At 47.2% G+C, this 12,139-nt stretch overlaps 1 protein-coding gene and 1 pseudogene across 1 annotated transcript in view; one reads left to right on the top strand and one right to left on the bottom strand.

Moving 5' to 3' along the window:
- The window catches only part of STX6 (syntaxin 6), a 25,822-nt gene extending 21,097 nt beyond the window's left edge, over positions 1-4,725 (bottom strand). Inside the window, exon 1 of the mRNA XM_006088975.3 lies at positions 4,474-4,725. Coding sequence (XP_006089037.1) covers positions 4,474-4,508 — 35 coding nt within the window. The 5' untranslated portion in view covers positions 4,509-4,725. The remainder of the gene's footprint in view (positions 1-4,473) is intronic.
- Positions 4,726-5,281: 556 nt separating this feature from the next.
- LOC102432408 lies at positions 5,282-10,518 on the top strand (annotated as a pseudogene).
- Positions 10,519-12,139: the final 1,621 nt, after the last annotated feature.

Consider the following 12,139-nt stretch of genomic DNA (forward strand, 5'->3'; position numbering starts at 1 on the left):
TATAATAATAAAAGCGTAATATGCTAATTAGACCGGACAGCCGGACGACCTACCGGACGAAGCCGGGGCTGCGAGGGCCGAGCCCCCTGCACAAATTTCATGCATCAGGCCTCTAGTATATAGATAAGATATGGTGAGAGGATAATACAACATAACCCCTACTATCTTGCTTTTCTGCTTACTTATGCCATTATTTCAACACTGATCTATAGCTGAGAACCTGGAAATAAAAGTATGGTGGGAGAGGACATGGACATGAACTAAGGTAGAGGAACCAAACCAAAACCAAAGTGGTAGAGAAGATTCCAGAGATATCCTTGTGATGGCACCAATAGGACATGATGACCAAGTGGACACAGGACTGAAGGAGAGTGTGGAGTCAGGAGTGAAGAGGGATGAGAAGAGCTTATAGGCAGGAGGAAGGAGAAGAGAAAGAGAAGATACCCGCCCAGCACCTTGGATGTGCGTGGGGGACGTGCAGTGATTAGTAGAAAAGAGAAAAGCTCTCAGGAGAGAGTTGTACCAGAGTGACCCGGATGTGGGAGGTGCACAGACACACAGGAAGTACCTGAGAAAACACGGAGGATCAACCAGTGAGGCTACCCTGATGGATAGGGAGAGGACACAGCCAAAGGTGATAGGCAGAGCCAGGAGGTTCAGGCATGGAGCATGAATTACACCAATGACCATGTGTGTAAACCACGGTGAATTGTCGGCACCCCACCCTCGCCCTAAGAGGCATCCCACCCCATCCCTCAAACGGCTTCCAGCTGTGGGCTTTTCTCCTCTGTACTCCGCAACAGTGTAAAAAATGAGCCTCAAACACCCAGTCATCATGGCATATATAAGACAGATTTTTTTCTTTTTTAGCGAAACTAAAGGTATATTACAGAAAAGCTCCCTACTACAGGGAGGGGACCCAAGCGGGTTGTCTTGTAAGGCAGCTTTCTAACTGGTCTCCTTTTTCATCTTTCCTCACACTGATTTATCCAACACTATTACCAAATCAACCTTCCTGAAACCCTGATTTCATGTAATTTCTCTGCTTTAAAAATCTCTGGTGGCCTCAAGATAAGACTCTCCTTGACCCTATCCTACCTTGTACTTCCTGTGAAGTGTTAACAGTATAAGCGTTAGGCAGTTCACATTTGAATCCTGGGCCTACCACTTATTAGCTGTGTAACCCTGGGCAAGTGACTTAACTCCTCTGTGCCCCCTCAGCCTCATCTCTAAAACGTGGCCCATACCCACATCAGAGAACTGTTCTTATGAAGTGAAAATCCTTATAAAGTGCTTACTTAGCACACAATGCCTGGCATAGGAGTGGCATCCTTTAAATGCTAGCCATTATTATTATTACTCCCCAAATAAACTTCCTACTCCACCTGGGATGTTTGCCTTGATGATTTCTAAACAAACAATGCTCATCTCAGGGCCTTTGCTGCTGGCGTTCCCACCCATGAACCACCACCACCACCAAAGGGTATTCATTCAACATTTATGCTAACATATCCAAGGTGCTGGGCTGGAAATACAGGAAAAGTAAACAGTCCCAACCCTCAGAGCTCATAATCTAATAATGCAAGACAGAGGAAGAGGTACCATAAGGTATTACAGGTGCCAAGGGAAGCAAGCACTTCCTGGAGACAGTGGAGATGCTGACACCAGATGCTGGAAGCCATGTGGGTGAATCAGCCAGAGGAGGAGCATGTGGAGTAGGAGCATCTAGTACTGGGGTCATGGTCACAGTACTGGGCCAGGCATGGGGGCAGGGAGAGTGAGAGGAGGGGAGATAAGGCTGTGTCATGAAGGTCATGAAGTGCTTGGGCTTTATTCTGCAGGCAACAGGCAGCTACTAAGTGATACTAAGTCAGAAGCCCTGCTTGGTTCTGTGCTGCCCAATACGGAAGCCACATGACTACTGAATGCTTAAAATGCCCTAGTGTGACTGAGGAACTAAATTTTTAACTTAAATTAATTTAAATTGAGAAACTAATATGTAATTCGGATGCTGGAAAAATTTTAAGTATGCTTGGAATAATTTGGGTATGTGACTCTACTTTCTCAACGCTAAGTTTAATAACCCTAAGCGCAGATAAGTATTTCTCATGAAAAAAAAATTTAGCATTTAAATTAAGATGTGCTGTAAGTGTAAAATACACACTAGACTTTGAAAACTTAGTTCAAAAAAAGTTAACAATCTCAATAATCTTTACTGATCAATCACATATTGAAATATTTTGAACCTATTCGATTGATGATGACATCAAAACTAATTTCACCTGCTTATTTTTGCTTTTTAATGTGGCTACTAGGAAACGTGAAATGGCATCTGTGGCTCCCATTGTATTTTGGATAGAACTGATCCGATACAGCCAGGGGTGTATGGAAGAGGAAAGAGAATGGCAGCAGGAAGAATGAGAGATTCCTCGGTAAGAGTCCAGATGAGACAGGCCTGACTTACCTAAATTCTGCCCACCTTCAAAACCTAATGCAAGACTTAGTACTGCCTCCGAAAGCTTTTCCAGTCATAACCATCCGTAATGAGTTACCTTTCTCCAAACTCCTGGGGCATTTATCATCTGTAGTATTCACTTCAGCACTTGCCACCTGTCATTTCTACTTAAGTTTTACGGTCAGTTGTTTCTCAGATTAGACTATCAGCTCCTGGGGTAAGGGCCACAATCTAGGCATCTTTAATTTTTCGACATTGTGTGATGCATTTTCAGTACTTTTAATGAGCAGAAGTACATGGCTTCTCAAATACTCTGTCACATATACAGTCCGGAGGCACCCATGTGGCTAACTTTACCTATGCACAGCAGAAGATATTGAAAATCTCATTTCCTTCAGGCACATTACAGACAATAAAATGATGTCAAAATCAACCAAAACTCCAGGCCAATAAAGCAGTGATATCTAATCAGTGAGCAAACATCAGGAAACTGTATTGGATACTCTCAGGAAATAATAAATGTCAAGATGGCAGAGCAATTTAACATTTTCACAAATTCCATTAAAAATCAAACAAAAAATTTCTGATTTTCTCTGATCCCCAGGGCCAGAGATTACCATTGCAACCTAAGCATTTAAGAACTTTCATTCAGGGGGAAAACACACAGCTTTAACATTTAAAAATTAATCCCTAAATCAATCCTTTTAATAAATAACACATTTTCCAGATAGTGACATATTACTAAAAAACAAATCTACAACTTAACATTTTCCCATCTAAATTAGAGTAAGGTGAAGAAAACCCTTTTTAGGGAATTGTCAATAACTGTATATTTTACTGTATCTTGGTTAATGAAGTATTTCACTTAAAGTACCATTTACATTTTTCTAAGAACCCTTAAAAAAATTTAACACTCAGGCACCAGGTCAACTTGCTCCACTACAGAAACAGGAAGCCAGTAGCAACTAGTTGAAAGCAAAGGGACACTGGATGGTTATTAGTACTAACCTTCTGGGAACTTGACAGTTCTCAGATTTGTTTGTTTTGACATTTAAAACATAAAGCTGACAGGTTGTAACAACCTCAGAATCCATCTTTCTTGCATTTATTTAATGGCTACAAAGCTGATACAGAAATAAAATGCAATTAAAGTTTCTATCTCCATACAATCCAGCAGCAATCAAAGATGGAGTCAGGACAGCTCAAAGGGAAAAACAAGTGAGCAAACCTGTCCAACAGTCGGGGTGAAAGCAGGGAGCTGGAAAGAAAGCACTCGTTTCCTTTACCACTGTGGGAAAATCCCGGTGCTAACAGAAAGCCTAGGAAAGTTTAGTTTGGCCGATTTCATTTTGTTTTCCTTCCAACATCACCGAGCATGAACGACTGCTTTCCTCCCGGCCCATTCCTCAGTGAAAACTCCCCCACTGAATTAAGCTGCCTTCCTGAGCCCTGCCCCCGGCCTCCCCGAGCCACACCGCCCCCGCCCCCGCCTCCAGCCTGCAAACGTGCTGGGACGCCTCCGGGCTGGTCGTGGTCCCACCAGCCTGCGGGCCGGCGCTCCGATCTCAATGGACAATGGGAGCTCACCCCCGTCCGAGCCAACTACAAAGCTCAGGAGGGCCATTTCCCTTTTCCTGCCCAGATGCTGTTTTCCCTCCTTCGAAGCAGAGACCCGTGCTCCACTAGAGCCCCAGTTTGGGCTGGGGCCCGTGTCTCCCCCGCCCCCCCCGCCCCACCTGCAGAGCTGCTGAACAACTCGACCCCCACAGAAGTTACACACACGGCAGCGCACAGGCCGAAGGGGACCCCCTCCCCAGGGGCTGGGACTCCTCCGTCCAGGTAGAGCCAGGAGGGGGTGTCTCTGGACGCTTGGTCACGGCCCTGAAGGCTAAGCCGTCCCCACTGTCCCCTCCCCAGCCTCAACTTGTCTCCCCTCCCCCTCCAGCACGGAGAGCGGGGAGGAGCGGGCAGACAGCATCGCCACCTCCTCCTCCAGTGGAGCCCTCGGCCACACTCACCCTTTCACCACAAAGAAGGGGTCCTCCATGGACATGGCGTCCCGGCCCCCGGTCGCCTCCCGCCTGCTCAGCACACAGGGCGCCCGCGCCCTCCGATCCTCCCTCCCCCCGTCCCGCAGCCGCCGGCGCCTGGGGCCGGGGTGACCCAGAGCAGCGGGCGCGCGCAGGCCAGGGTGCCCGGGATGGCCGCTGGTCCAGCACTCGATGGGACCGCAGACCGAATCCCAGACCTGGTGCCGGCCCCCGCGGCTGCCTCCTCCCCCGGCTCCCCCGGGCGGGTCCGGCCTGCCTGACTCCGCCCCCAGGACGCACGGCCCGGACCAATCACCAACGCCGCCTGCTGCACCACTTCCGCACCCGCGCTCACGTGATCAGCGGATGCCCCGCCCCTTGATGGGCGGGGCCTGGGCTCGCGTCACTGGGCCTGGAGGCCGGGCTCTGGCGGCGACGGAGGAGGGCGGGTCTTCTCTCGACCCACCTCTCAGGATTCAGGGGGAGGGGCCGCTTCGTCTCTCTTAAGACAGGTAGGTTTTCAAGTGACGCGACGGTACCTGATGTGCACAGTCCTTTTACCTTTCCTCTATGCACTTTTCATACTTGATTGGGATAACGTGATTTATAAATCTATCTCGTCCTCGACTTACAGTAAAGCGTGCCCATATAGATGATCTGACTACGGCAACGTTGCACAACTCCTTTAGGTCTTACTCTGTGTCCGGACACGCACTAACAGCTATTGATGCATTATCTCGATATTAGTTAGGGGAGGAGTGTATTATTATTTATTATTCCCATTTTGTAGATGAGAGAAGTCACACAGCCTGGACAGAACAGACTCACCGATTCTGTGCACTTTCCACCGGACCGGGGTGTATTCTCTCTTGCTGGGCATTCTGCAAGTCACCGGGAAGGTAATTTTTTCATGCAATGGTATGATGCGTCCCAGGAGGGAGCACCTTTGAGGGACAAAGCAGGGGCCAGGTATGGCAGCTTCCTCTCAGCTATGGTTCAAGAAAGCATTTTGGTCAGAACAGTTAGCCAACTCGTATGTTAGCTATGCGTTGCGGGTTGTGAACTTTAATCACCGATGATCTTTGAGCAGCTACTGTGTGTCAGGCACTGCGCTATCTCAGTTGCTCTCACAATGAGGTAATTACTGTTATTATCCCCATTTTACCATTAAGAAATCTGAGACTGTTGGAGATTAAGTGACTTGACCAAGATCAGCAGTCTTTTTGGAAATGAAAGAGTCCCTGGAGCCAGACAAACCCTGTTTGAACCTGGGTTCTCTTATTCAGTTTCTCATCTATCAAAGGTGAGCTCATGAGCTGTTGTGAAGTGTTAATAAAATGCATGTAAACCCCAAGGTTCCAATGGAGTGAGGTAGTGAAGCCAGGGAACCAGTCAGGAAGCTGCTGTGGACATCTGGCCTGAAGGGATGAGGACCAGACTGAGATGACTCTGACACATGTTTCCAAGGAAAAACAAAGCAAAACTCCTGGAAATGAATGATGAGAGATTGGATGGGGTCAGGGAGGAGAGAGTTGGAAGTCACAGACTAAAGGCATCTCTGAGACTGGAGAGCAATGGTCAGATGTGGAGAAAAGAAGCTATTGGGAGAGAACTGTTTATTTGGTTGTGGACATATTGTGATGGGGAGGTGAAAAGGGATCATCTTTCATTCATTCAACAAACACATGTAGTAAGTTGAGGGGCAGATGAGAACAGTGATTTAGAGCCAGATTGCCTGGGTTCCCATACCAATTCTGCTACTTCCTATTGTGTATTGGGCCAATTGATTAATCTCTCACTGTCCTCAACTGTGTAATGGACACCATAAGAACATTTTCCTCATAGAACGTCATGAGGATTAAGCTAATTGATGTGTGCAAAGTGCTTAGAACAGTGCCTGACACGTGTTGTGGTCTTACTATGTGCTAGGCCCTGAGAACACAGAGAACAGGCTTGGTCTTTGTCTTCAAGGAACTCTCAGACCAGCAGGAGAGACAGGTAGTTACATACAATGAGAGAAGGGCACAGGTTGCCATAGAAACACAGAGGCCATACCAGTTGATTGTGTGTGAGTGTGTGGGAAGGGGGTGGGGGGTGGTGTTCCTAAACAGTGACTAGAGGCAGCCGGGAGACAGCATGGCAGCCTGTGGGGGAGCCACGGCAGAGGGCCTTGCAGAGTGGAAGGGATGGATGGTGGCAGGAGGAGCTAGGGCTAGAGATGGACAGGGTGAGGTTATCAGGGCCCTAGATTGTGATGTTAAGAACTGTGGCTACTCTCCTGTAGATCATGGCAGTCAAGGGAATTGATAGGGTCAGACTGGCATTTGAGACAGATACTGTGGTGGCTGGGAGGTCATGGTCCAGAGGAGGGATGAGTGTGTCCTGAGATAGGCTCATGGCAAATAGGATGGAGAGTAGGAATACATTTGAGAAATAGTTTAGAGGCAACATCAGTGGACTTGGTGACTGACTGGTTCAGGGTGTTCTGGGGTTGGTGAAAGCCGAAGGAGGAATTCTTGCAGGGTTCTGGAATTGAAAGTGGGTAGTGGTTAGTTCCAATCACCAGCAAAGAGAACACAGGAGGAGGATTAGATGTAAGGTGGATAGAAATTAGCATGCTGGTTTTCTCCACTAACCAGGAAACTCCTGGAGGGAGGGGGAGACTATGTTAATGTTATTATCACCTTAAAGCCTAGAATAGCCTCTTATTATCTATTCCATGAATTTATTAACTAAATCACAAGTAAGAGGTCAGAGACATAGAGGATAGAAGACAAGAGGCTTGCCCTAACCGGTTTGGCTCAGTGGATAGAGCGTCAGCCTGCGGACTCAAGGGTCCCAGGTTCGATTCCGGTCAAGGGCATGTACCTTGGTTGTGGGCACATCCCCAGTAGGGGGTGTGCAGGAGGCAGCTGATTGATGTTTCTCTCTCATCGGTGTTTCTTATTATCTATTCCATGAATTTATTAACTAAATCACAAGTAAGAGGTCAGAGACATAGAGGATAGAAGACAGAGGCTTGGAGAATTCCCATAATTAGGGGTTTGGAAAAGGTACCAACAATGAAGAGAATGGGGGGTTGGGATATAATATGTATGTGTAGAGTATGGGGTGTCTCTTTCTTTCATATGTCACCCTTCTTCACCTTCTCTCAAACCAGACAAGATCTTGGCTTCCACTGCCGTGGGGAAAGGAAAACTATGATTAAAATGCAAGCATCTTTTCATGTGCTTACAAACCATTTCTATGTCTTCTGTGGAGAAATGTCTACTCAAGTTTTTTGCACATTTTTAATTGGGTTGCTTGTTTGTTATTGAATTCCCCCTAAATCCTTTCAGAAACAACACCGAGTAAGGGAGACCGTGTTGCATAGGTGTTAGGTGTTACACTCTTCATCATTATCCCAATCTTTTGAAAACCCTAATGTACAGATGCAGGCCCTGGCACACTGCAGGGAACATTTACTCCTGTTGGCTTTCACTGGTCCCGCCGCAGCTGTCTGCATGCCTCAGCCCCATCTGCAGGAAATGGCCACACCCATAGCCACACACGGGGTACGTTGCCTTCCTTCTCCTAGGTTGTGACAAACACCTGCACCCTTACTCTCTACACACTAGTTTAAAGTAAACACGGAGGAATTCTACTCAACTTACATATCCAACACTAGCAAGCCGTTAAGAATTTAATACCCATTTGATGGTCATGGGAAATGTGATTTAAAAGTGTATAATGACATGTATGAAAGTTAGCAAAATTGTATATATATGATTTCAACTCTGTTCATTTTTATAAAGAAAAAATCTTTTAATACATAGAAGAAATGTATACATAGTAAAAAGGAAATGCATTTAAAGTCTGGCACTATGAAATCTTTACTTCGATCATCAGGAACACAAAAAAACATTTAGAAATGTTTCCAGTGGTTCTCAACCTTCCTAATGCCACGACCCTTTAATACAGTTCCTCGTGTTGTGGTGACCTCCAATTTCATTGTTACAAACTGAACATAATTAAAGCATAGTGATTAATCACAAAAACAATATGTAATTATATGTGTGTTTTCCGAAGGTCTTAGGCGACCCCTGTGAAAGGGTCGACCGCCAAGGGGGTCGCGACCCACAGGTTGAGAACCGCCGGAAGCGTTCAGTAGCTTTGGTCGTGCCCTTTGCATGCTGGGATCCGCAGTTCTCCATTCAGCTACATCATCCACGCAAGGTGACGCAAGGTGACGCAAGGTGACGCAAGGTGACGCAGGTGACAGGACATGCACCGCGGTAAGTTCGGTTGGTCCGCGCCTCCCGCAGCTTTCGCATCACCGTGACAGCCTTGCCTACCTGCAGCGGCCCGCAGGCCTGCGCCATAGGCATTCGGATCAACTAAGAACAGAAACGGAAGCCCTATGATTTCTCACAGGTTTGACTGGGGCTGCGGGCGGACCGGACTCCTCCGTCCCACTCCTCCCGTGGGCCCAGGCCTATACGGTTGAGGCACCACTGCGCTGTCCCACCAGCGAGGGAAGGAGAGAAGTTCACCCTGGTCGCTGCGGCTAGTAGTCTGGCCAGCTGACACCCGGGAGGCTTCAGACCCAGAGTCCCTGGGCAAACAGTGTGCGAGATGGGACGGACGTCGAAGGACAAGCGGGATGTGTACTACCGCCTGGCCAAGGAGAATGGCTGGCGCGCCCGCAGTGCCTTCAAGCTGCTACAGCTCAATGAGGAATTCCGACTCTTTGAAGGTGTGACACGGGCAGTCGATCTGTGTGCAGCCCCGGGCAGCTGGAGCCAGGTGCTGAGCCAGAAGATCGGGAGTCCACAGGGGTCTGGCCACGTGGTGGCTGTGGACCTTCAAGCTATGGCTCCGCTCCCAGGTGTGTTACAGATCCAGGGGGACATCACCCAGCTGTCCACTGCCGAGGACATCATCCGGCACTTTGAGGGCTGCCCGGCGGACCTGGTGGTGTGCGACGGGGCTCCCGATGTAACCGGCCTCCATGAGGTTGATGAGTATCTGCAGGCCCAGCTTCTCCTCGCCGCTCTGAACATCGCTGCACACGTCCTGAAGCCCGGGGGCTGCTTTGTAGCCAAGATCTTCCGAGGCCGGGACGTGACGCTGATCTACAGCCAGCTGCATGTCTTCTTCTCCAGCGTGCTCTGTGCCAAGCCCAGGAGCAGCCGGAAGGCCAGCAGCGAGGCCTTCGCTGTCTGTCAGGGTTATGACCCCCCTGAGGGCTTCCTGCCGGACCTGACCAAACCCTTGCTGGACCCCTCTTACAATCGAGGCCTCAACCAATTAGATGGTCCCACCCGCAGCATTGTGCCATTTGTGACCTGTGGGGACCTGAGCTCCTATGATTCGGACCTGAGTTACCCACTGGACCTGGAGGACGGCTCAGAGCCCAAGCACACGCCCCCCCACACCGTCCCCCATCTCGCCTCTGTGCCAGCAGGCCTGCACATCGAAGAAGAAGGGGCAGCTGGCCAGGGAGATCCATCCCCAGGACTGCGCCATCAACACAGTGGACACATTGCCCCAGCCCCTGGCTGCCCCACAGCCACACCCTGATGGCCTCTGAGGTGGACGTCAGTAAAATGAAATGTTCACCTTAACACATCTGTGACAACTTGGCAGCTGTTTGCTATCAGGAGAACCAGAACTTGCATCAATGAACTTGCTTTTCAAACAAGTTCTCGTCAGTGGATCCTGAACACAAGCTTTGAGCGAGAACTTGCAATGACCGCCATAAACACAGCCAGGAAAGAAACATGGAATGTTCATTTGAACTGTGGAAGGGTTTTTGAATACCTAGGGGTATCCATGAATTTGATGGAGGAAAATAGTACATTTTTATTTTCACTAATATAACTGAAATTTAGCCTTATCCCCAAATATGAATTCTAGCAGTAAATCAGTTCATTTTTAAGGCAGGGTTGTTACGGGCATCATGAAATACTGTTCATGTTTGTCACTAATTGGAATTATGGGATATCTGTTAATTTGATCTACTAATAAAAAAGGCCATTATTACTAAAAAAATATATATTTTTTAAAGAGAAGTGAGAAAGCCAAGTAACACATGCAAAAGAACATCAAAATTTAGCAGTTTTAAATATTTTTGAGAGTAAGGCAAGTTAGGAATGTATGAATGAATGGATTTTGGCAAGTATTAAAAGTTAAAATTCATTATTCGAATTCAGTGAACTTCTTGATGAAACAATGAATTTGAACCGTTGTAGAGAGCAGATATACCCTTTACCATCTCTATGAACTTGTCAGTACATGGGGAAGGGAAACCACAATCTCTCTTGGTAAACTAGTGAATAACAGCAGAGTACTAATGATTGCTAACATTTTCTTACTATGGAGCAGACATTGTGCTAGATGATATAAATGCATAATTTTCAGAAGCAGCTCCAGAATTTCTACATAGGGCAGTTTTAGAATGTAGCTTAAAAATTTGGACCGCAGGGCTAGGAGGCTTGAACTGAGGATACATGGCAGGCCTACTCTCTAAAATTATCGGTTTATTTGGGATGACTCAAGAGGGCTGATGGTGATTATCCTATATAACAAAGAGCTAATATGCTAATTAGACCAGAACTACCGTCTGGATGACCTTCTGGACAAAGCCGGGGCCGTGAGGGCCGAATTTCGTGCATCGGGCCTCTAGTGTGTGTATAACTCTAACTAAAGTCCCAATGTCTCCTAATGATGCTATAACAGATTACCATGGATTTAGTGGCCTAAACAACACAAATTTATTCTCTTGCAGTTCTGGAGGTCAGAAGTCTGAAACTGGGTCTCCTGGGCTAAAATCAAAGTGTTGGCAGGCTTCCATTCTTCCTGGAAGCTCCATGGGAGAATATGTTCCCTCTCCCACCAGTTCTAGAGGCCGTCTGCTTTCCTTGGCCATGTCTCCCTTCCAGCATTGGCAGTACTTCAACCTTGCTTCTACTGACACGTTTCGGACTCTGACCCTTTTGCCTCCCTCTTACATGGACCTTGTAATTACATTGGGCCCATCAGCTAATTAGGATAATCTGCTCATCTCAAGATTACTAATTCAACCTTATAGGCTAAGTCCCTTTTGCCACATAAAGTAACAGTCACAGGTTCTGGAGATTAGGATGTGCATATCTTTAAGATGTGTGTGGGGAGGAGGGGGAGTCGGGGGAGGGAGCGGTATTTACCTACCACAGAAGGAAATCAATTTGTATAGTTCTAATACCTACCAGGTACATCATAAACATAACTTCATTTAATATTTCAACAACTCCATGAAATATATGCCAGGATTTGCTTTTACAATTGAAGAAACTGAGCCTCAGCTCAATTTGGGATTCTACTCAAGGTCAAGTAGCTATGATGCAAACCTGGGTCCCTCGTAGCCTTGACTCCACTCATTTCTCCCAGTCACCTCTATTCCCTGCCTAGGCCTGTCCCCCAGTTCCCTGGAAAAGCTTAAGCTGCTGCTTCTCAACTTGTTACGCTCTCCTGATCACAATGTAGTCAGAGCTTAATCCTGAAGATTGCTAATCAAACAAGCCAAGTGGCTGCCCCTCAGAATCTACTTTTAGGCCTCTTACTTGCTCTCCTTTATTAAAGCATTAAAAAAATTTTTTATTTTATTTTTTTAGTTTATTGTACTGGGTGCAAG

Source organism: Myotis lucifugus, unplaced genomic scaffold (assembly GCF_000147115.1).
Source record: "Myotis lucifugus unplaced genomic scaffold, Myoluc2.0 scaffold_54, whole genome shotgun sequence".
NCBI classification, from domain to species: domain Eukaryota; kingdom Metazoa; phylum Chordata; class Mammalia; order Chiroptera; family Vespertilionidae; genus Myotis; species Myotis lucifugus.